The 25,751-nt window shown below is 36.0% G+C and overlaps 1 protein-coding gene across 1 annotated transcript in view; it reads left to right on the top strand.

The window, feature by feature from the left end:
* The window catches only part of ABCC1 (ATP binding cassette subfamily C member 1), a 149,313-nt gene that overhangs the window by 26,783 nt on the left and 96,779 nt on the right, over positions 1-25,751 (top strand). Inside the window, exons 2-3 of the mRNA XM_031944179.1 lie at positions 23,112-23,288; positions 24,903-25,028. Of these exons, the coding sequence (XP_031800039.1) occupies positions 23,112-23,288; positions 24,903-25,028 (303 nt within the window). The remainder of the gene's footprint in view (positions 1-23,111; positions 23,289-24,902; positions 25,029-25,751) is intronic.

Raw genomic sequence — 25,751 nt, 5'->3', positions numbered from 1 at the left:
ATTTGAATCTGTCATACCCGACTAAGTAAGTTCTCATTGTCCATTGAATAGTACATGAAAATTTCTACCTCCATTCATGGTATTCTTGCCTAGAATCCACTTCCCCTATCCACTTCCCCACTATTATTACATAGATAAATATTTGCCTTAATGGATTTGAGAATCATGCAGTGCTGAAGTAGGTATAAATTATGAATTTTTAAAATGTATAGTTGTCCTATCTCCCAACCTATATTGGGGAAGCTTTATTTAAAGATTTGAGCCAAGGGCTTTCCCAGTTTGAAAATTTCTTTATTTAAAGGAAGTACTCAATAAATATTTTTAATTTATTAGATTATAGAGTGTGAAACTCCCCTAGATTCTAGGATCTCAGAGGTCTATAGATAAATTTTAGGGGGTCTGTGGACTTGGAGAGAGGGAAATTAGCTTCACTACCTTCTAACTGAATTTGAGCATTTCCTTCAATTTTATTATTTTTTGTGTGAAAAGAGGATCAGATGATTTCATCAGACTGCCAGAGAGGATAGGACATAACACAAAAGGTTAAGGATCTAGAAAAAGAGTAAAACATTTAGCTGGCTTCTGGGAAACCTGTAGCTTTTGCCTAGAGAGGGGAGTAATTGCTGCCTGGGAACAGGGAGAATTGCTTGGAACTATTTGCTCTACAGCGAGCTCATCCTGCCCTGTTAGAGTCAGGTATCTCCCTACCCCCAACCAACCAGAGAGTTTGGTGGCAGAAATCTTGTAGCCTTTCAGCTGCTCCGGCTAAAAAAAGAAACAACAGTTATCATTCCTTTCGGGTAAATGAACCTTGATGGCCTATGAGACAGCTATAAGGAACAAGAATATTTCAGGAGTTAGGACTGATAGTACTCTGCCCTGCAACTTGACCTGGAGGGAACTCTGGGTTAGAAGGAGCAGAAGCTGCATTTTTTATTACATATTGAGAAAACGTTAGGGAAGATAAAAGTATCTGTTTGGTGTCTGACTGGTTTTTTGTTCTCACCCTTTGCTTTCTAATAGAAGAGAGTCTCAATTCAATTCAGTTGTATCTGCTGTGTATAAGTCCCTACACAAACTGAAAAACAAACCCAATCCTTTTTTTAAATTTTTAATTATTTTTTGTTACAGACCCCATTCTTTAAGAATTTTTATCTTACTGAAGGATACAGAATGTATACAAATAAATACAAGGAAGTTTGGAGAAAGACATAGAGAACAATGTTAGTAAGGGTATTAAGACGGAGATTTAAGAAAGGTGGCATCTAAGTTAACAGAGAGAGACAAAACAGGGTCAGTGTTAATGTCAGTAAGGGGGAATTAAGGAAGGCAACATTTAAATTGAGCTCTGAATGAAGGGAAATATTGTTAGAGGGAAAAGCCAGATATGGTGCTGGCTTTAGCAGGATGTGAAGGATCTTAAATGACAGGCTAAGGAGTTTGTATTCCATTTTGGTTTCCATTGAATAATTTTTTGATTATCTTAGAGTCAACAGAAAGACTAGGGATGTTGTTGAATAGGGTAGTGACAGATTTTGACAGAAGACAAAAGACTGGAAACAAGGAGACCAGTTGGTCCAGGTCAAAAGTAATGAACATTTGATCAAAAGTGGTAGTCATTGAATAACGGGAACAAGTGTGGAAGATATAGAGCTTGAATCAACTGTACTTGGCCACTAACAACAATAAGTGCCAGGTATTCAAAGATGTTTTATAGCAGCATTATATGTAATTGCAAAACAAAAGCGGCTTTCATGCGTTACAAGTAGTGAAAAAGTTACATGAATTATAGATATAGACACTTACAGTTTACGTAGGAGAGAGGTAGCTGGGATGAATCCAAAGTTTAAAATTGAGAAGAAAGTGGTTTCTCTCAGGGACCAGGGACCTTTTAAACAGGGATATATAAAGGAAGTGTAGCTTTTTAAGGTGTTGAACAATTTAATTTTAGAATACTTCCCTTGCCACCTCTGAAGAAGAAGATTGTATTTGCTGGATTTGTGTGCAGTTAAGTGGAGAGGATACTCCAATGCTACAGGTTGTTGTGTTAAAAGATTAGAGTTTATTTGCTCTGGGCCCTTGACCCACAGCTGTGGACTGTGGGAGTATGAAATGAAAATTCAAAACATTAAAAACATGCAGGAAAGAGAAGAGTTTTCTTTAGTGCAGATATGTGATTATTACTATTTGGAACAGAGATTCAGGGGAGATTAGACCACTCCCATAAGAGGCAGTCAAATTGCCTAGCCTCTAACTAAATCTGTATAAACGCAATATACCCTTTAAATAGGGGTAGCTGGATGGCTCAGTGAAGAAAGTTCTAAGTCTGGTATGAGAAAGACCTGAGTTCAAATCCAACTTCAGAGAATTACTAGTTATGTGACCCTGGAGAAGTCACTTAATCTGTTTATCTTAATCTATTAGAGAAGGAAATGGCAAACCACTTTTTTATCTTTGCCAAGAAAGTTCCAATGATAGTATGGTTTATGGGATCATGAAGAATTTATTCTTGACTGACTGACTGAACAGTAGCCCTCCAAAAACCATCTTTTTCTATATAATTGATAACACAGGTGTTTGAGGAAGAGGAAGAAATAAATAAATGCTGGAACAGCAAGTGTATATTATATATTCCTTTCAATGAAGGAGAAAAAATTAATTCCTTTTCTTCATTAAACCTGCAACTGTGGCCTTTTTCTCATTTGAATACTTTAGAGGGTTAATCTTAACTTAACAAATCTCTTCCTTTTTATTCTTTCAGCTATGTGGCTTTTTCTTTCTTTTTTCTTTGTAGTAAAATTTTCTTTTTTAATTTTTTTTTTACCTTGCATAATCTTTTGTTGCAAATTTCCCCCTTCTCCTCACTCCTCCCCTAGCTGGCAGGTAGTCCAATACATGTTAAATATGTTGAAATACATGTTAGATCCAATATGTGGATACATATTTATACAATTATCTTGTTGCACAAGAAAAATCAGATCAAGAAGGAAGAAAAAGAAAAAATTGAGAAAAAAACAAAATGCAAGCAAATAACAGAGAGAGTGAAAATGCTATGTTCCACCTTCTGTTCCCATGGTTCTCTCTCTGAGTGTAGATGATTCTCTTCATCACCACACAAGTGGAACTGGTTTGAATCATCTCACTGTTGAAGAGAGTCATGTCCATCAGAATCGATCTTTGTATGGTCTTGTTGCCGTGTATAATGATCTCCTGGTTCTGCTCATTTCACTTAGCCTCAGTTCATGTAGGTCTCTCCAAGCCTCTCTGAAATCATCCTGCTTATAGAACAATAATATTCCATAGCATTCATATACCACAATTTATTCAGCCATTCTCCAATTGATGGGCATCCACTCAGTTTCCAATTTCTTGCCACTACAAAGAGGGTTTGCCACAGACATTTTTGCACATGTGGGTCCCTTTCCCTCCTTTAAGATCCCTTTGGGATATAATCCTAGTAGGAACACTGTTGGATCAAAGAGTATGCACAGTTTGATAACTTTTTGAGCACAGTTTATTTTTTAAATGTTTTATTAGAAACATCACTTAAAACAACTAAATTTGATTGGTGACTTAGTTGTAATTTCTTTGATCTTGGGAATTTCCTCTAACCATTCACATCAGCAACTGAACTGCATTATATAGATAGAGGGCTGCACACAGAGGTTAGGAAATTTGCCTGTCACAGAGTCAGGATTTGAATCCAGGGTTTCCTGACATCGAGGCCATTCTTTATCCACTAGGCCAAATTGTCTCTCTCTGTTGAATGGATGCTTTAATTAATTAATTTCAACTCATTGTTTCATCTGAGAGGCAAAGCATAGTTGATCAGGAAAATCAGGGTTCAAGTTCACAGACACAGAGAGGAGAGGAGCATGAAGTGATACACTTACCTCTGTTTCTAGAAACTTTGCAAGACTATTAAAATTAAGCAGAAAATAAATGCTTACATACATTGGTAAAGGGAGTTTTCTTATCTGGGAGTTTATGGTTATATAATAATGACTTTTCAGACCTTCCACTAAGGCCCTATCAATATTCTTTGTCCATTCATAAGTATAATCCATTCTTCTCTTCTTGCCTTTTTTCACTTTGCAGTAATTATTTCATAAAGGTCTTTCCAGTTTTCTTGTAAAAATAATCATGCCCTTTGATCCACTAATTTTATCACTGAGACTATATCCTGATGATGTTAGCAAAAAAGTCACTACCAAAAAAAAAGTGGCTTTCATGAGTGACAAGTAGTGAAATAGTTAAATGAATTATAGACACAGTACAATAATATTGCAATGCAACTAAAATAGATAAATAAAGGAATTCTTATATGAAGCACTGTCCTGGGCAGCTAGTCAGTGTAGTAGATATCAGGAGACTACTCTTCCATATATTCAAATCCAGCCTCAGATACTTATTAGCTGTAAGACCCTGTTTCCTCATCTGTAAAATGATCTATAGAAGGAAATGGCAAACCATTCCAGTGTCTTTGCCAAGAAAACCCCAAATGGGGTAACAGTGAGTCAGACATGACTGAAATGACTGAATAGCAACAAATTTTCTGTGCTCATGGGTGTGAGGAATATTGGGGAGGAAGCATGGGTGAATAGGAAGAGATATTGATAAGGAGTTTAAAAGGCTATCACCTTTGTTCAGGTCTCCATCACCTTTCACCCAACCTATTACAACAGCCTCCCTGTACCATCTTATCATTCTACTTTATCTTATATATTGTTAGTCACAGTAATTTTCTCTAAGTGCAGATTTGACTTTATGATTCTTTTACTTAACAGACTCTTAACTATTTAACAATGAAAGGCATTGTATTGCATTGGATATCAGAACATCTGGATTCTAAAGTTGGCATTACCACTAACCAACTCTGTGATTTTGGGCATGTTATTTAATTTCTTTGGTTCTAGTCCCTTGTTCTGTAAGATGAGGGTGTTGAACTAGGTGATGTACAAAGCCTCTAATTATTCTGAGTCTAGAATTTTGTGAGGAACCAGATTGAAGTGTTCTCTTTTATATAATTAATAATTATAAGTACTTTATGTACTGAGGCACCAGTGAGGATAGTCTGTGGGAGTTTAGAAGAAATGAAAGGGTTAGTCTCAGCGTTGGAGTTTCTGATCTAATTGGCAAAGTCAAAAATACATATGAGAAATAACATAACAAGAATTATAGTGGTAATCAGAAAGTACACAGTGACATAGTACAAATTGAATAGTCAAGGTCCAGAGAACACTTTGAATAAGAAACAGAGGTGAATTAAGCCAACAAACATTAAGTGTTAACTGTGTGCTAGACATGGTACTAAAGACGGCAAATAAATACAAGATTCATATAAAATCTGTACATAATTAATGGAAGATACCCCAAGAAGGGAAAGCAGTAGCAACTGGGAAGGTCAGGAAAGATTTTCTGCTGACAATGCAACTGGAACTTTTTTTTTTTTTTTAACCATGTTTTGTTTTGATTTTTTATTAAAGCATTTTTTATTTACAAAACACATGCATGGATAATTTTTTTTATTAAAACTTTTTATTTACAAGTTATATGCATGGGTAATTTTTCAGCATTGACAATTGCAAAACCTTTTGTTCCAATTTTTCCCCTTCTTCCTCCTACTCCCTCCCCCAGATGGCAGGTAGACCAATACATATTAAATATGTTAAAGTATATGTTAAATACAATATATGTCCACATGTCCATACAGTTATTTTGCTGCACAAAAAGAATTGGACTTTGAAATAGTGTACCATTAACCTGTGAAGGAAATCAAAAATGCAGGCGGACAAAAATAGAGGGATTGGGAATTCTATGTAGTGGTTCACACTCATTTCCCTGAGTTCTTTTGCTGGGTGTAGCTGCTTCAATTCATTACTGTTCAATTGGAACTGATTTGTTTCATCTCATTGTTGAAGATGGCCAGGCCCATCAGAATCGATCATCATATAGTATTGTCTTTGAAGTATATAATGATCTCCTGGTCCTGCTCATTTCACTCAACATCAGTTCATGTAAGTCTCTTTAGGCCTATCTGAAATCATCCTGCCTGGTCATTCCATAATATTCACACACCACAATTTATTCAGCCATTCTCCAATTGATGGGCATCCATTCAGTTAACAGTTTCTGGCCACTACAAAGAGGGCTGCCATATTCTTACACATACAGGTCCCTTTCCCTTCTTTAAGACCTCACATGGGTAATTTTTCAATTTTCAATTTTTTTTCTTTTTTTAATTTAATAGCCTTTTATTTACAGGTTATATATATGGGTAACTTTACAGCATTAACAATTGCCAAACCTCTTGTTCCAATTTTTCACCTCTTACCCCCCCCACCCCCTCCCCCAGATGGCAGGATGACCAGTAGATGTTAAGTACATTAAAATATAAATTAGATACACAATAAGTATACATGACCAAAACGTTATTTTGCTGTACAAAAAGAATCAGACTCTGAAATATTGTACAATTAGCTTGTGAAGGAAATCAAAAATACATGTGGGCATAAATATAGGGATTGGGAATTCAATGTAATGGTTTTTAGTCATCTCCCAGAGTTCTTTCTCTGGGCGTAGCTGGTTCAGTTCATTACTGCTCCATTGGAAATGATTTGGTTGATCTCGTTGCTGAGGATGGCCAGGTCCATCAGAACTGGTCATCATATAGTATTGTTGTTCAAGTATATAATGATCTCCTGGTCCTGCTCATTTCATTCAGCATCAGTTTGTGTAAGTCTCTCCAGGCCTTTCTGAAATCATCCTGTTGGTCATTTCTTACAGAACAGTAATATTCCATAATATTCATATACCACAATTTATTCAGCCATTCTCTAACTGATGAATAACTTTTTGAGCATAGTTCCAAACTACTCTCCAGAATGGTTGGATTCGTTCACAACTCCACCAACAATGCATCAATGTACATGGGTAATTTTTCAACATTGATCCTTGCAAAACTTTCTGTTCCAAATTTTTTCCTCCTTCCCACCACCCCTTCCCCTGGATACAGGTTGTCCAATACATGTTAAATATGTAAAAATATATGTTAAATCCAATATATGTATAGATATTTATACAGTTATCTCGCTGCACAAGAAAAATCGGATCTAGAAAGAAAAAAACCTGAGAAGGAAAACAAAAATGCAAGTAAATATCAATATCAACAGAAAGCATGAAAATGCTATGTTGTGTTCCACACTCGGTTCCCACAGGCCTTTCTCTGGTGTAGATGGCTCTCTTCATCACTGAATAATCGGAACTGGTTTGAATCATCTCATTGTTGAAGAGAACCACAGCCATCAGAATTGATCATCATATAGTATTGTTGTTGAAGTGTAAAATGATCTCCTGCTTCTGCTCATTTCACTTAGCATCAATTCATGTAAGTCTCTCCAGGCCTCTCTGAAATCACCCTGTTGGGCATTTCTTACAAAACAAAAATATCCCATAACATTCATATACCATAATTTATTCAGCCATTCTCCAATTGATGGGCATACATTCAGTTTCCAGTTTGTAGCCACTACAAAGAGGGCTGCCACAAACATTTTTGCACATGTGGGTCCCTTTCCCTCCTTTAAGATCTCTTTGGGATATAAGCCCAGTAGAAACAACAAACATTTTTTTTTTTTAAATAATAGCAGCTTTTTATTTTCCAAAATATATGCAAAGATAGTTTTCAACATTTACCCTTGTAAAATCTTGTGTGGAACTTAGTTTTGAAGGAAACCATGGAATTGAAGAGGAGGAGATGGGAAGAGAGCATTTAGGCAATTAATGTAAGAGATGGAAAATGGAGTGATGCTCTCATGTATTTGTAGGTAAGCCAGTCTAGCTGAGGTGGGTGGTATAATCAAGGTGAATCTTTAAAAAATTTTTTTATTAAAATTTTTTATTTACAAAGCATATGTTTCTAATATCAACCTTTGCAAAACCTTTTGTTCCAAATTTTTCCCCTCATTCCCCCCACCCCCTTCCCTAGCTGGCCGAGGTAGTCCAATACATGTAAAATATGTTGATATACCTGTTAAAGGAACCTTTTTTTTTTTTTAAATAATAGATTTTTATTTCTTAAAATGCATGCAAAGATAATTTTCAATATTCACCCTTGCAAAACCTTTTGTTCCAAATTTTTCTCCCTCACTCCTCCCTTTTCCCTAGACGGCAGGTAATCCAATATAGGTTTAAACATGTACAGTTCTTTTAAACATATTTCCATATTTATCATTCTGTACAAGAAAAAAAATGACAACAAAAAAAACAAACAAACAAACAACAAGAAGAAAGGTGAAAGTACTACGTTGTGATCAACAGTCAAGTCCCCATAGTCCTCTCTTTGGATCCAGATGTCTGTCTGTATCACAAGTCTATTGGAATTGGTCTGAATCATCTCATTGTTGAAAAGAGCCAAGTCCATCACAGGTGATCATCACATAATCTTCTTGTTGCTGTGTACAATGTTCTCTTGGTTTTATTCACTTTATTTAGCATCAGTTCATATAAATCTCTTCAGGCCTTTCTGAAATAAGTCTGCTTACTCTTATAAAACAATAATATTCCATAAAATTCATATATTATAACTTACAAAACATTCTTTAACGATGAACATCCACTCAGTTTCCAGTTCCTTGCCACTACAAAAAGGGTTCCTACAAGTATTTTGCACATCTAGATCCTTTTTCTTTTTCCTATGATCTTTTTGAGATATAGACCCAGTAGAGACACTGCTAGATCAAAGGGTATGTACAATTTGATAGCTTTTTGAGCATAGTTCTAGATTGCTTTTCAGAAGGATTGAATAGGTTCACAACTCCAACAACAATGTATTAACATCCCAGTTTTCTCATTTCCCTTCCAACGTTTATCATTATCTTTGATAAACTTTTTTGAGATGAGTATTGAGTCAATGCTGGAAGTAAGTTTGGATGGAGACTGGTGGAACAAAGGAAGGGGAAAAAATGAAAATAAAGATCATAAGGATTTCAGATTTAGAGCTGCAAGAAACCTTGGAGGGCATGTATTCAACTTCATTTTACAGATAAAGAAACTGAGGTCTAGAGAGGTTCAGTGATTTGCCTATATGGCGGAGCACAGAATTTGAACCTAGGTCTTCTGACTCCAAATTCATTAACATACATTAAATATCGAAATGGGAAGCTAGGTGGTTGTAGTAGTAGATAGATAGTAGATAGAATTGTGGAGTCCAGAAAACTTGAGTTCAAATCTAGCCTTAGACACATTAACTTTGTGACCCTGGACAAATCACTTAACCATATAGTGTTTGCCTGTAAAATGAGTTGGAGAAGGAAATGGCAAACCACTCCAGTATCTGCCAAGAAAGTCCCCAAAGAAATCATGAAGAATCTAACTTAGTTAAAAATAAGTAACAACAATAAAACGTCTAAAAAGAAGCAGCTTTTACCTATACTTTCTAAGCTTTCATTTTCCTATTGGAAAATAGGCCTAACTAACCTATTTCTTACTGTTGCAAGCATGTTATTAAACTAAATGAAATCCTTATATAGTAAATATCAGACTCTGGTCATGTCAGTAGGACTTGGTACCTTTGTTTTTTTAAACTGAATTTTGTTGAAATGTTATGATTAGAATATGTTAAGCCTCTTTTATCATTCTGAATGTTTTGAATATTTTGAAACTTTTGGGGCAGCTTATATATTTCTTTTTAAAAAATATTTCTTTTAATAGAAAAGGAACTTAATGTTATTGCCTTGCTTCTGAGATTACCTTGAATGTATCCTGCATAAAAATTGTTTGTACACAGTGGTAGATTATAAACATCCTGGGAACAGAAATTATTGTTGCTTTTCATTTTATCACTACACTCAGCACATAATAGGTACTTAATAAATACTTGGTGACTTGGCAGACTTGATAGTAGCCTGTGGGGTAGGATATCTTATCTGTGGTTTCCTCTGCCTGTGGCAAATTAGGTTTTTAATTAGTGATTTTTCTTTGGGACACATAGTAGGATTAAAATTGAAAAAGGGGACATAATGTGAGTGACTATGTTTCTTAACTCCATATTTCAATGAAGCCTTTCCCATGGAACTTTGTCACTGAATGCCTCCCAGAAAACTCAAGACATGAGGGTAAAAGGGAAGGGCAGCAATGTCAGATTAGATAGTATTAACTTCTCAGAGGATAAGAACTCCTTAGTAATGTTTTCCAGAATCCTTAACTCTTTTGGAGCCTTTCAAAGAGTTCAGAATTAGGGGCTGGTTTTTGATTTCCTCTCTGCTTCTTCCTTGGTAGCATTTAATTCCTGTATAGTTCTTCAAGGTAGACATGGAGGGCCCCTGGGGAGTTGAAAAGAATCCCTTAAATTATAGCTATGGGTCAGAGAATTATAAAAAGACAAATATAGACAACTTCCAGTGTGGTGGTATGCTTTGATGGCCTTTTTCCTTAGCCCTCTTTGGGGAGCTAGCCAGCTTTATTTATGTTAAGGTTAACTGTCTTTCTCTTAAGGAATGTTTTCTCAGATCTAGTCATATCTGGGGAGGGAGCTTGAACAGAGCCCCAAGCTCAAGTCACAGCCTGTGCTGACCTTCCCAGTTAAGTTGGAAGTATTGAGTAAACACTAACAACAACTTTTAATGGTGTTTGGGGCTGTACAGAGCACTGTGTCAGTGCTCTATACAGAGTATTGGAACGCTGCATAGTTCAAACAATCTTTTTTTTTTTTCCCATCCAGAAGCATTTTAAGTACTTGCTTGGGGCCAGGATTTGTGTTAAGTGTAGGAGAGACAAAGAAAGACTGAAACAACTCTTTATATTTTTTTTTCTGGTAGGAAAGAACAAGGAGACAGAAGGAATCACTTCTCTCTCATCCTGTTTTCTTATTTGGGAAAATGGACTCTGGAAGAAGCAATAAGATTCTCTTTTAGTTTTAATGCTTTTTTGTGTACTGATTTTCCATTATTTATTGAGTCTCAAAGATCCTTGGTGATGATCAGACCTATTATGGGTATTCTGTTCATGTTATGTGAATGAATGAATGTGTGTGTGTTTTGCTAATCAGAAATTTCTCCTAAATATGAATTTCAGTTTATGCTAAAACTTTATTAATTTCTCAGAATTCAATTACTATAATTAAATAATTAAATTAAATTCAGAATTCTAGAGGGTGGGTAACAATTTTAAAAGTACTCAGTAAGGAGATTAATAGTATAAAAAACATTTGGGAAAGAATATTTAAGAAAATACTCTTTAAAATGTTTTTTAACTGATATCTTGGATAGAGAAAGGGACTCAAAATCAAGAACTGAGATTAAGTTTTGCCTCAATATTTACTTACCAGTATGACTGAGCTTTGTAACCTTAATTGCCCCAGATACTACATATATTACAGGGCTTCTTAAACTTTTTCCACTCATGACCCTTTTTTGTGCAAGAAATTTTTATGTGAGACCCTGGGTATATAGGTATGTAAAATAGGTATACAAAGCAAACATTTACTGATTTAAAAAATCGTTAATTTCACCACCTCACATTTAATTGTGAGACCATATATAGAGGGTTGCAAACTACTCTTTAAGAAGGTAGGTGCTCACCTGCATTGGTTTGGTGAGTTTCTGAATCCAAGAGTTTCCTATGCAAGTGAACCCAAAGGTCTTGTCTACTCCTGTCCCTATTCCTGTTCTCTCCTCCCTGAAAAGCTTTTCTAACAAAGAATACAAAAGGAAAAAAAGTTCAGTAAAACTAACAAGTAGAAGTCTGACTGATGTGCAGGATTCTACCTCCATTTCACATGCCTATTTCTTCAAAGAAGATGTATTTTCATTTATCCCTTCTCTTTTTCAGTTGTTATATTTCAGTTTTTTATATTTTCTGAGTTGTGGTGTGTGTTATTTTCCTGGATCTACTTAATCCAATTTGCATTAGTGAGTACTTCTAAAAGTACTTTCTATCTACCTAAGGACAACAACCAGCCTGTACTCTGTAGACTCCCATTTGATTTATTTGATCAAGTATTTGTTACTTTTTTAAAAAATAAATTTTTATTGATATCTTTTATTTTTACATCAGCTCCATTTCTCATTGTATAATTTCCTTCAACTCCCCGAAAGCTATTCCTTATAATAAAGACAGACAGAGAAAGGGGGAAAAAAGCTCAGCAAAATTAATATTAGTCAACAAGCATTTGTTGTCTGTTGTTAGCCAGACACTGTTCTAAATACTGGAGGAAATAAGTATGAAGAATGAAACTAGTCTCTATATTCCTAAGGAGCTTGTTCAAATGGGAGAGACAAGATGAACCTATCCAAAAATATACAGCATAAGCATAAAGCAAATAAATTATGTGTGTGTGTTCAAGCATGTGTGCACATGTGTAATGTCCTCCCCCATTCTCCTAGTTTGGGAAGAAGGATACTAGCAATTAGAGGGACGGGTAAAAGCTTCATGTAGAAAATATCTTTAAGAAAGAGGGATTTCCCAAGGGGGAGGTAAACTTGGAATTCATTCCAGGCATGTGGGAATTCAACCAATTAACAAATATTTTTTAAATGCTTTCTCTGTGTAAGGCACAATTTTAGGTGCTGCAAAGACAAAAGTTAAAAACTACAGCCCCTCTAAGTTGTGGATTTTCAATTCTGTCTGAGAAGATAATGTGTATTATATATGTATGTATGTATATATACATGCATATATCTGCACATACATAGAAATATAAAACAAGATAGTTGGGGGAGGGCCTCAAAATCTTTCTGTTAGAAGGTGGTCCTTGAGAATTGATCATAAAACTTAGTTGGGGAAACGAGCAATATATCCACCATAAAAAAAGAATAATTAAAAGACAGCATAAAATTCAGTTTTTCAGGAGGAGGTCATTAAGGCCTGAAAGGTAAAATCTAAAAAGCTCCCTGAGGAGATAGAACTGGAGCTTAAAGATGGGTAAGATTTGAATAAGATGGAGTTTCATGGAAAAGTATTCAGAGACAAAATCATGAGAAAATTTGATCATGGAAATAAGTATGCAGTTTGTGGGTAGGGAATGTGAGAGATTGAAAGACATGCAATTAGGAAATGAGCTTGATTGAACTGGAGAATGAATCGGCCATCAACAAGAGAACATTGTGGGGAAGGTAAGTCCTGATTAAGGAGATTCTTCTAATGAAGGTTGGAGGGAGTGATGGCCAGTGAGAAGTTTTGGCCAGGGAAGTCACATGATTAATAGTTATATAGTCTTTTGGGATTAGGGAGTGACCCCTACGATCTGGAAAATCTGTGTAAAATTTTTTTTGCCCTACCTTTGTCCCCAAAAAAGAAGTCTGAATTATTATGGTATTAAAAGATAAAATATTCTGACATTATACAATATTATATATATATGTATATGTACATACATTTTATGCATTTTTAAGTTTCCAAACTTTTTCTGTGATACCTGCTGGCCTTCACGTGTCACTTGCATCTTCTGCAAAACTCCCCCCAAATTCCCATTCAATTTCTCATACTGACCTATGATAACTGTGGTAATTGCAATGGGGAAAGTCACAGTGTGGAAGGGATAACTCTAGTGCAGCCTTTGTAGATTCCTGAGTAGGGGATTGATGAAATATTTGTCTTAGTTTGGCAACAGTGTATAATATAGATGGGATAGATTGGGGAGAAGGGAACAAATAAGATGTAGCAGTGGTTAAGGTAATAGGGCACTACTGAAGCAACAAAACTTTATATATTTGAATAAACATTTAATAACTTATTAAGAAAGCCCTCCAGCTCAATCCATATCATACAACATAACATTTAATTACATGACATTGTATATGTGTTGGTCTTCCCTCCCAACCCAGTCTGTAATAATTCAGACTTTTCATTTAAAAAATCCATATTTGGCTAAATTTTGCTGTATTTTGACCTTTTTTGGAGAAGGAGAACATCTGGTCACTTCTCCCTTAAAGGCCTTGCTATGCTTGAAGATTATTATCTACTTATATCCTTTTCTTTGAACCAAGTACCCCTCTCATCTTAAATTCTTACAGGTTGGACTGAAGGTTGATGACATTGCCCCTTTTATCACTTCCTACAGTACAGTGATAATAATGGTTCCCCTTTGCCACAGGAGATATTTAAACTCACACTGAGAGCAGGGGGTACAATAAAGGAATCAGTGGCCCCTAGCCAATTCTTTTGGCAGCAATAGAAGTTCAAGTCTGGACTTGGTGCTTCCCCCTTTTCAGTCTCCACCCTTCTTCCTTCCTCTGTTCTGACCCCATTTGTCATCATGCTTTCTGTTTCAAAACTGCTGATTTTATTTGCTTTTACACAGTACTCTCAGAATGTCATTTGTGTAACTGTCACCTTCAGGACATCTGTACATAATAGGTCTCAGTAAATATTTGAATTGAATTAAATAAAGGTTCCCATAATGTAGGCAAATTATCCCTCACACCATAAACTAAAGAATGTTCCCTTGTATTTGAGAGATAAACCAGAGTGACCAGGGAGAAAAATACAGTAGGTATTGGGGACAATAATGCTGCTAGAGTTTCTTAATATAGGAAACACAACACAACTGTGGGTGTGGCTCAATACGACATGAGTAATATGAATGTTATTCCTATCAGTGTCATTCAAGATGAAGGGAATTTTTGTCTATAGGGCTCAAATCTCATTTTTTTGTTTGGGTTTTAACCATAGGGGTATATACTTCTAGCCTTAAAGGAAGCTTAACCAAATCACAGTTTTGTATTCAGAGACTCTGCTCTCTCACTGCCCTTTTTATGCCTCATGAAGTAAGCATGAGTAGAAATTCATGAGTAGATTTTTTTTTAGATCAGTCTAAGTAAAAGGCCTCAGCAGGAAGTTGACTTTTGGCTAAGGATGATGATTAGTTACCTCTTTATTGTTTCTTGAAGGGATATAAATCAATTCATCAACAAGTATTTATGTCAGTCACTGAACATAAATTGCCTACTGTGTTCCAGGCACTGCACCAAGCTTTGAGGATAGATAGAAAGGCAAAAGATAGTCCCCTGCCTTAATGGAGCTCACAGTGTAATAGTGGTTAGCCCACATCTAAAAGGAAATGAGAGAGTGGGGGAAGGATGGCACCCAGCCCTCGGGACATGATGCAGTCCTGTAGCAGATGAAAAATGATGAAATGGCCACCCCTGGGCACCCTCCTAAAATGGAAGGTGTATGGGATGCTTCTTGAAGTCTACCTTTCATCCTCCTTAACCCGAAGGAGGTAGTGAGAAATACCAAAGCCAGGGAGTAATTGAGGACTTGTGAACTCCAGTATGAAGTATTTGGGAATACAAAGAAACAAAACCAGTTCCTGCTTTAAAGGAGTTTATGTGACAAAAAAGAAGACAGCATGTATCTTCACATATATTCTCTCTGCTTCTGTCTCTTTCTCCCTCCCTTTCATTCATTCCTCTTACCTCCTTTTCTCCTCTCCCTTCCCTTTCAAAAAGTAGAGCTTGAGCTGAGAGAAAGGAAGAGGATCTGAGATGAAGAGGTACTACTTTCCAGGCGTAGGGGAAGACCGGTGCAAAGGAAAGGAAAGGAAGATGTAGAGCTGTTTCTGATGGGACACAACTGAAAAACAAATTTAAAAAGAAGAGATCAGGATGTTGGATTACAGCATGGGACAGACATTCTCCTCTGCTGGCCTGCCATAGATTTTTCTTGCTTGAGTTATGACATTTACTTTTTATTTTTTTTAATATATAAATTGATATCGTGTATCTGTATGTTTACTCTTTTCAACCCTCTCTCAATTTTTGCCTTAGTCACTAGCTGTGTGACCCTGGATAAGGCACTTAATCTCTTTACCTCAGTTTCCCCAATGTATAATGGAGATAATACTACTACCCATCTTGCAAGGTTGTTGTGAGGATTAGATAATACTTATAAAGCATGTATTAGGTGCCATATTAATGTTCCCCACTTCTCAGTCCCTAGCCTCTTTGCTATGAAGAAATTTTCTTATCTGTTCATAAGGACACTAGTCATTTCATTACTTAGAACCCTGTTTCTTCTTAGTGATTCTTTATGTCTTCATTTACATTATTGTGATCATTGTGTACATTGTTCTCTTTGCTAACTCATTTTGATTTTCATCATTTCATACCTATCATATTTTCTCTGATTTTGTCTTGATCATTTCTTAATTGTATTATATCATAAACAATTAAAACAAAAGAAAACTTCTTCCTCAGTATTGGACACTTTGTTCCAGTTCTTGGCTCCTTCTTTGCTATGGATATTCTGGCACATTGAGCCTTCTTTCTTTGATTTCCTTGGCATATGTGCCTAGTAGTGGGATTTCAGGGTTAAAGTATTGTATAGGTAAGAATCACATTTTTCTTCCATAATTTCAAAATGTTCAAGATGTTGTTTGGTCACTTTGTAGCTCCACCAGCAGTGTATTAGGTTCTTTGGATCCCTCTACCGACATTGATGTTTCCTTTCTTTGACCTCTTTGCCAGTTTACAAAGTAGGGATTTGTAAAGACAACCTCAGAGTTGACTTCAATCTGCATTTCTTTTATTCTTAGAAGTTTTGAGTATATTTTGATGGAATCATTGATTTTTTTGCAATTGTTTTGAAAACTTTTTTATTGTTTGTTTCTATCCTTTAATTACTAATTACATGTCAATTACCTATATATCTTGGATCTCACAGTTTTATCAGTGATTTTAGGTGCAAATTTTCCCCCTTTGTACATTTTCTCCTCTTATTCTATCTGCATAGTTTTTATTCATACAATAATTTTTGAAGTTGTCAAAATTATTTTATCTTCCATAATTTTTTTTCTTTTTTTTTTAATAGCTTTTTATTTACAAATTATATGTATGGGTAATTTTACAGCACTGAAAATTGCCAAACCTTTTGTTCCAATTTTTCCCCTACTTCCTCCACCCCCTCCCCTAGATGGCAGGATGACCAGTAGATAATATATTAAAGTATAAATTAGATACACAATAAGTATACATGACCTATTTTTGCTGTTATTTTGCTGTACAAAAAGAATCGGACTCTGAAATATTGTACATTTAGCCTGTGAGGGAAAATGGTTTTTTTCTTATTCTTCTCTTATTTAGTAAAGAATTCTTCTAGCCACAGTTGTGAAAGGTATCTGATCTCGATTTCATCAAATTTTATATTCAGGTTGTTTATCCATTACAAGTTTATTGTAGTATGTGGCATAAAATATTAGTTTATAGCCAATTTCTCTCGACTTCTAGAAAGAAAGAAAACTAGAAAGTTTTCTCAGAAATTCTTGCCAAAAAAGGAGCCCCTAATGATTAATATTTTGAGGCTTAACAAACCTGCTGCTGCTGCTGCTTTTAATGATGTCTGCTTCATGCTATTGTAGTCTTATTCCATTTAGTGACTTTTGTGTTTTTTGTTGTTATTGGGTTGTTTTAGTTGTGTCCTAGTTGTCATTACAACATTAGGAATTTTCTTGGTAAGAGTACTTGAGTGGTTTGCCATTTCCTTCTCGTCCTATTTTGCACATGAGAATCCCGGGGTAAACAGGGTTGAAGTGTCTTGTTCAGGAGGTCACACATAGATAGTGACTGAGGCCAAATTTGAACTCAGGAAGATGAGTCTTCCTGACTCCAGGCCCAGTACTCCAATGCATCACCTAGCTGTCTTGTATTTTTTTTTTTAACAGTACCAAATAATTTTGCCAATTATAATTGATAGAATTTAAGCTCTGGGAAAACCTTGCTCAAGTCGTACTTTTTCTTACTTTTTTTTTCCCCTTGAGATTCTAGAACTTTTGTTTTTCTAATTAAGGCATGGATTTCAAAAGGCCTCTCTGAAAGGGCAAACATGGTATTCTGGGTGGAGTTATATTAAACCATTTTTATATTAGGACAATAGGCCTTGCATCACTGAAACTAGAATACAAGACCTTTAATTAGGAAGATCTGACTTAGGCCTCATACGCTTCCCTGTGTGTATGATGTATTGCCCACAGTGTGATCCCTAGTTCAATTATTTGACCCTGTTTGCTTTACTTCTTCATCTATAAAATGAATTGGAGAAAGACATGGTATATACCACTTCAGTGTCTTTTCCAAGAAAACCTCATATTAGGTCTGAAAAATCAAATGCAGCTGAAATGGCTGAACAACAACAAAATGTTTATATTGGGAAATACAAGTTGATTGGTTTGGCTGGGAGTCAAGCAAGGCCTAGAAGATGAGACTTTGAACAAGAGATTTTTTTTTCCCCAGATGGAGGAGGAAAGGCAGGTAGTTCTGGAACATGAGGCACTAGGAGGAGGGGTCAATTCATTTCATCAAATCTTTATAAATTGCTTGCCACATACCAGGTCCTATGTTAAGCACTAGGGATACAAAGCTTCTGTTCTTAAGGAGTTTTCTTTTCAATGGGAGAAATGCCTTATTTTAATTTAAATAAAAAAAAAATATAGAGAAATTGGGGGGACATACTTAATAGGAACTTTGAAGTAACCTAAGGATTCTGTTAAGTGGAGGGGAGAAAAGTGCATTCTGGGCCTGGTAGACAGCCCATGCAATAACATAGACATGGGAGGCAGTGAGACCTGAATTGGAAGGTGGTGGGAGTAGAACATGAATAAGTCATTTGGCTGGAACTAGAATACTCAGAGAGGAGTTCCATACAGTCAGCCTGGGAAGGGAGGATGGAGCCAGATTGTGTAAGCCTTTAGAAATCAAAAACTATCCTAGAGTTGAGAGAGCCCCAAGGGAGCCTTGGGAAACTGGGGCATGTCAGAGATAGCCTGTTGGTAGTGTTCTGAGGTGTGGCAAATGAGTAAAAAGAAGAGGAAGGAGAAGACTATTAAAGACAAATTTTACCTACTTTATAATTTTAGATTTTTATAAAAGTCTTATTTGCAGACAATAGACATTTATTAAACATTTATGCCAGAAATAAAGAAAGGCAAAAGACAGGGCATGCTCTTAAATATATCTCAGTCCAATGGGGGAAAACAGTCTGCAAACTATTATTATGTAGCTATGCACAGAATAAATTGGAAATAATCAACAGCGGGAAGGCATTGGAATTAAGGAGGAATGAGAAAAGTTTCTTATAGAGGGGTGGGATTTTAACTAGGATTTAAAGGAAGCCAGAAGTCAAGTGATAAGAAGGGAGAAAATCCCAGGTATGAGAAAAAGTGAAAATCTCAGTTGGAAGATTGAATGTCCCATTCAAATAACAGTATTATTGGATTGCAGAGGACTTTTGTATGGGGATAGGGGAGTAAGACATAGGAAGATTTGAAATGTAAGAAGAAGACTGGGTTATGAAGAGCTTTGAACACCAAGCAGAGGATTTTATATTTGATCCTGAAGATAGTAGGGAAGCACTGGAGTTTATCCAGTGTGTATGTCTATGGGTATATATGTGTGTGTGTGTGTGTATGAATATACATATATGAGATCATAAAGGGAAAATGAATAGGACTTAGCAAAAAAATAGGTAGAGGATGGGGAGAGAATGAAGTGTTGAGCTTGACATCAAATTCTCAGCTTGAGTGAATGGGAAATAGTGATGTCCTTCATCAGCAATAGAGAAGTTCAGAAAGAGAGGTAAGTTTTGAGGGAAAGCTAATGAGTTTTATTCCAGATATGTTAAGTTTAAAATGTCCAGGGGCCATTCAGTTTAGATATCTAATAGCTGAAGATGTGAGTTTGGAGGTTAGGAGACAGGACAGGACTAGAAAAATGAATAATCAGTAATAGAGGTGATAATTTAATCCCTGGAAGCTGATGAGAGTACCAAGTAAAACAAAATAAATGGATAAGCAAAGAAGGTGAAGGACAAAACCCTGAGAGGATGGATACCCAAGGTTACCTACTGTTGTATTTCCAGGTTAAATTGAATTCCTTCTTGCTCTAGGCTTCAGAGACTTGGGAGGGATTTGCATTTTTGTCTTTTCTATTTTCTCCCTTGTCTAGTACTGAATTTTGCACATAGTAGATGCTTAGTAAATATTAGATGATTGAATTCCTTCTGTCTTTGGGCTTTCATCCTTATTTATTTTTATTTTTTTGCAAGGCAGTTGGGGTTAGATTACTTGCCCAGAGTCACATGATAAGTGGTGTCAGAAATAGGACTTGAATTCAGGTCCCCCTGAGTCAAGGGCCAGAACTCTATCCACTGTGCCATCTAGCTGCCTCCTTTCATCTTTTTGAGACACAGTTTTATTTGTTTTTTGCCAAATAAAAGACCTTGGACAAAGCACATGTATGACTTTTTTTTTTTTTTTGCTGAGGCAATTGGGGTTAAGTGGCCATGGGAGATTAAAAAAAGAGATACTATATGGCAAAGCAGATAGAGTCTGGAGTCATGAAGACATTAAGTTCTTAAATTCAGATGTGGTTTTTGACACTTAGCTATGTGACCCTAAGCAAATCATTTAGCGTCTGTGTGCCTCAGTTTCTTTATCTACAAAATGAGCGGGGTAATAGTGCCTACTTCTCAGGACTGTTGTTAACATCAACTAAAGTAATATTTGTAAAAGATTTTGCAAACCTTAAAGTACTATATAAATCCAAACTATTATTAATAAAATCTGAAATTATATTGAATTCTCAGTATTGGTGGTGATGTGCTTGAATTATTCTGTGAGTTATCACACAGTTTGAGGTTGTATATCTCAGTGTGAGCCACATTCTTTTGTATACCTGTGGTGATTTAGAGGTAGTTGGTTGTGCAATAGGTAAGAATGCTGGGTCTTGAGTCAGGAAGATTGTTCAGATCTGAACTCAGATACTTATTACCTATGTGATACAGGGCAAATCACTTCATTTCTATTGGACTCAGTTTTCTACCTATCTTGCAGAGTTTGTTGTGAAGATCAAATGAGATAACAATTTAGTACAGTGTCTGCCACATTATAGGTGCTATGTAAATGATTATTTCCTTCCTCTTTCCTTTCTAGTATCATTTTCCTAGTTTAAGAGAACATTCTTAGGAGAGAGAGTTTCTTTTAGCGATAGTGTAGAAATAACTGTAGCTAGAGGACCCCAAAGGTGGCATCCTATGGACACCTAACGAGTTTCACAGAATAAGAGCATAACTGTTTAGTAGCTCATCTTAATGAGTAATTATTTACTTAAAACTTTTAAAGTTCTTGGTCATGGTGAGAAAATTAATCTTATGTTTTTTTTTGTGGTTTGAGACTTCCTGGTTGAGTCTTTGCTTAAGCTTTTAAAATAAATATTAGTATTTTTTTTTAAAGGCTCTCTGTTGATGCTATAAAGCAGTACATGAATATGTGTGTGTATGTATATAAATAAATAGTGCTGGAGAAATAACATTTTACATTCTGGTGGTTCCCTGTCTCCCAAGAATTAGTTCTGCTTAACACAGGTGGAATAATTTTGATCAAGTAACAGTCTAGACCTATAAGCAAAGTGACCTCATTTGTAGAGTATCTCTCATCCTACTTCCTTCTATACACTTAGCAGCTGCATGATTGGTGGCAAATCATGTAGGCTTCCTGATCCTTAGTAGAATGAGGGGCTTGGAACAATGGACTCTAACGTCTGCCTCTTACAACTCAGAACTTCTAATATATGATGCTTATGGACTGACCATTGACTTACTAAAGAAATCTGTTCTTCTTGTCCCTACATTGTAGTGACAATACATATAGCTTGATAGTTAGACTAGGCAGTTTTCTCTTTCCTCTTTTCTTTTTAGCTTAAAGTCTTTTTGTTCAGGTTTGTAAGACTTTAGCTAGGTGATAGTGCATACATAGGGTGTGGGGGCCTACAGTCAGCAAGAACTGAGGCAAGAGCCTCAGATATTAGTTGTGTGACTCTGAATAAGTCACTTAACATCTGTTTCCTCATCTGTAGGATACCTGCTTTGAAGAGTTGTTGTTAAGGATCAAATGAGCTTATAATGGTAAAATACTTAGCACAATACCTGGCATATAGGAAGTGCTATATAAATTTCATCTAACTCCTATTTAAGGTGGCTTCCATCCCAGACCAGGAGAATTCCTTTCTGTTTCTAGCCATAGATCCAGAAATTCAAATTCCATTCTTAGATATCATATTCCTAATCAGCTTTTTACTTCCCAAACCTGCCTTTATTTAAAAAAATATTTTAAAATATTTTATATCACACTACTAGACAACCATTCCATTTAAATGATCTTTCTCTTATAAAGCCTTTTCTTTAGCTAACATATGTTAAATATTTTGTGACTCTAAACGGACTCCTTAAAAATGTTTACTCTTATTTATGTCCCTTCTAATTCTAATGTTCTATGTTTTTATAATTCTAGAATTTCATTTAAAAAACAGATATTAAAAAAACCCTTACCAAAGAAGACTTGCTGGCATATGTTAAAATTTGATAGTTATAAAAAATGCTAATTTGTATGCCATCCCTCTAAGAATTTTTCTATGTTATGTAAAAGCAAGACATAGCTCTTTTTATACTTCCATATTAACATTGCCCACCTCAATCTTATTTTCCCCTTAAGATTGTGTGTGGACCTTCTCATAATATCTTGTAGACACTAACCTGTAACCAGGACAGCATAATTAGGGTCTTTGCTGAAATTTAGAGGATTCTGACAATATTTCTACTCTTTCAGCAGGTGGAAATAATTGAATTCTTAGTACCTAGTTGGAAAGACTAAGTTAAAATAGGAAACACCTAAAAGGCAGATTTTTTTTTCCCCTTTAGCAGCCCACTTTTTAAGCTTTCTAAGCAAGCCTTCTCTTTACTAGTATCCACCTTATTCTGAGTTTTGACTCATTATATGGGATGTGTTGTGCCCAGGTTGATTTCTCCTTGGGCAATGACTTGGGGGTCTCTTAACTCACAGTGCTTTGGGTCTTGAAGATGATGAAGTCTTTTTCTTGCATTACATTCTGCCTCCCTCTGCCTCTTTCTTCCCCAAAGAGAGAATTTATCTTGGAAAAAACTGCCCCTGTGGCACTTTGTGCTACTTTTTCTTGGACCTGCTTTGTGGTCTCTGCCCCAGGTGTCAGATGGCTCTGGTATTTGGGCCAGCTGCTGAGAGGGAGCCACTGAAGCTTTATGTATGGGCCTTGGTGTCCTGTTTGATTCCATTAACAGAACTCTTTTTTTTTTTTTTGTCTCTCTAGGATTGGAATATCACCTGGTATACTAACAATCCAGATTTCACCAAGTGCTTTCAGAACACAGTGCTGGTATGGGTGCCTTGTTTTTACCTCTGGACTTGCTTCCTATTCTACTTCGTTTATCTCTGTCGGCACGACAGAGGCTATATCCAAATGACATATCTCAACAAAGCCAAAACTGTAAGTGACCATGATTTTTGTTGTGGGGTGTGTTTTGTGAGGGGTGGAAGTGGGGTGAAGAAACAGAGTCAAGTTGAAATCAGTAGCATACTCTTGAAAGGATTTGGCTCCTTCTGTTCTATGAGTAATAAAACTTCATTTATTTGAAACTTGGCTAACTAAAGTCCTAACATAGCTAGAATTTTAAAAATAATAGTTTTTAAGTTTATTGTTGTATTTTGTTTTGGTATTACAGTCATTTCTTCATATATATCATCCACAAATCCTAGATAGCTATCCTCTAGCAAAAGAAGCAAGTTAAACAAAACCAACCAACATCTCCTCTTACAGCTTTAGTCAGTCATTGGGCAATTATTAAGTGTTCTATCTTAAATACTGGGGATACAAAGAAAGCAAAAAGCAATTCTTGCCCTCAAAGAGCATTCATTCTGATGGGGAAGATGACATATAAATAATGGATTCACATGAACTTTATACAAAGTAGATGAATGTAATCTGATAGAGGAGGGATTAGTAACTGGGGGACTGGGAAAGGCATCCTCTAAAAAAGGTGGGATTAGACTTGATTCTTGAAGGAAGCCAAACAAACTAAGATGAAGAAGTAAGATATCTTATGCAACACTCCACACTTGTAGCCCACCACTTCTCCAAGGAAAGAGGGTAGTGCATTAGTGCTTTTCTTCTTTGGGGCCAACAGCATTTGAATGGTAGATGGAATTTTTTTGTTTTGGCACATGGCTTTAAAAAAAAAGATGACCAGAAAATAACTTAAAGAATTATTTAAGGAAAAAAATACCTTCCATGGTATATCTATATGTCCTGAAGAGCTTTCTAAACCTTCTATGTCTGTTTCTTCAATGGAAATAGGTGTTAAGACTGGTGCTGCTGAAGCCCCACAAGGTCAGCTCATTAAAGGACAACACAGTTCTTTTCACTGGTTTGTTCTCAGTGAGGAACAGTGGATTATAAAAGGTTTTCAACAATAAATTAAAATGAAGGGAAGTTTCTGAATAACTCTTGTATTGAAAATCAGCAGGAAGGACTCAGTCCTAATGGGAGATCTGACTGATCCTGTTACTAGAATAGACCCTCGTCCTAAGCTTTAGATTTGCAATAGCAATGACTCAATCAAATGGTTATCAGCAAAATGTATAAATACACCAACCAAAGAGTATTGTCTGCAACCCAGCAGAGTGATGTTATCACTATCTTCAAGGATATTTCAATACTCATCTTAATAAATTAGTGGGGATATCTTCCCTTCTTCAAGATATTGTCCTAGAAAGAGAGCAAAGACCTTATCTTTTAACCTTAAGGTGTCTAGGCTCTCCTAGTCACACCCTTTTAAATATTTTGGGTCAGTCTTTTCTTGCTGTCTCGGGAATGCAAAGCAAATATGCTATGGTAATATGGAACGAGAAAATTGAGCTTCCTAACTAATTAGATACATATCTGCCAATATTCTTCCCCTTACCCATTCTTCTTCCCTTTCTTTGTTCTTAATTAATGTGGATAATAATCTTTTGTGAATTGACTGGATTCTGATTACCATCTCCATCTCTACTATCCTTTAAGGAATCCTTTAATAATATAAAATATGTGTTTCTATTCCAGGCCTTGGGCTTTTTGCTATGGATAGTCTGCTGGGCAGATCTATTCTACTCTTTCTGGGAAAGAAGTCAGAGCATTTACCGGGCTCCTGTGTTTCTAGTCAGCCCTACACTCTTGGGCATAACAATGGCAAGTATGAACTGTCTTGTGTTGGTCCTTGTTGGGTAAGAAACATGATTTTAGGGAGAAAGAGAATTTTTTCTGGCTTGAATAACAAATGTTGTCTCTTTGTTTTCTTGTATCTTACTCTCTCACTCTAGGTCCTCCTTACCCTATTCATTTTGAGCCTTTTTCTATTGAATATCTACTCTTGGCATAATAGCCTAGATGTCACTGGAATTCATCTTACTGTGGGGAAAGGAGCAGAAATGGTTGAGAATTGGGCAAATCTGTCAGACAGACTAATTTCATCCTTCCACACATAACCTCTAAATGTGTATTAGGGTAGTGAGAAAGTCCTATTTTTAATTCTGTAACCATTATATTCTCCCTGAACTCAGGGATTTATTGGATTTATTGCCAAGGATAATTGATCATATTCTCAATGGTTGGTAGGAGTAACTTGCAGTTTTAGAGTGGAATAACAGATATCTATTACTATCTCCTGGGAACTGCTTAATATCATAGAATCTTGGGGCTTTACCTAGCCTGATTCATAGGAATCATTCTGCCACATGACAGTGACCCCATGCAATCATAAACTGCTTCCAAAACATCCTCATTGACATTTAGATGATTTGATTTGGTGCCTTCATTCCAGTTGCTCTATTATTCTTGGTGCTAAACTTAGGGGTAGCCAGTTGGTTTTTGAATATGAGTATTTGAATTCTTGATGCTGATGGGTGACAAGTC

Source organism: Sarcophilus harrisii, chromosome 1 (genome assembly GCF_902635505.1).
Source record: "Sarcophilus harrisii chromosome 1, mSarHar1.11, whole genome shotgun sequence".
Taxonomy (NCBI): domain Eukaryota; kingdom Metazoa; phylum Chordata; class Mammalia; order Dasyuromorphia; family Dasyuridae; genus Sarcophilus; species Sarcophilus harrisii.
This window is presented reverse-complemented; position numbering and strand designations above follow the sequence as displayed.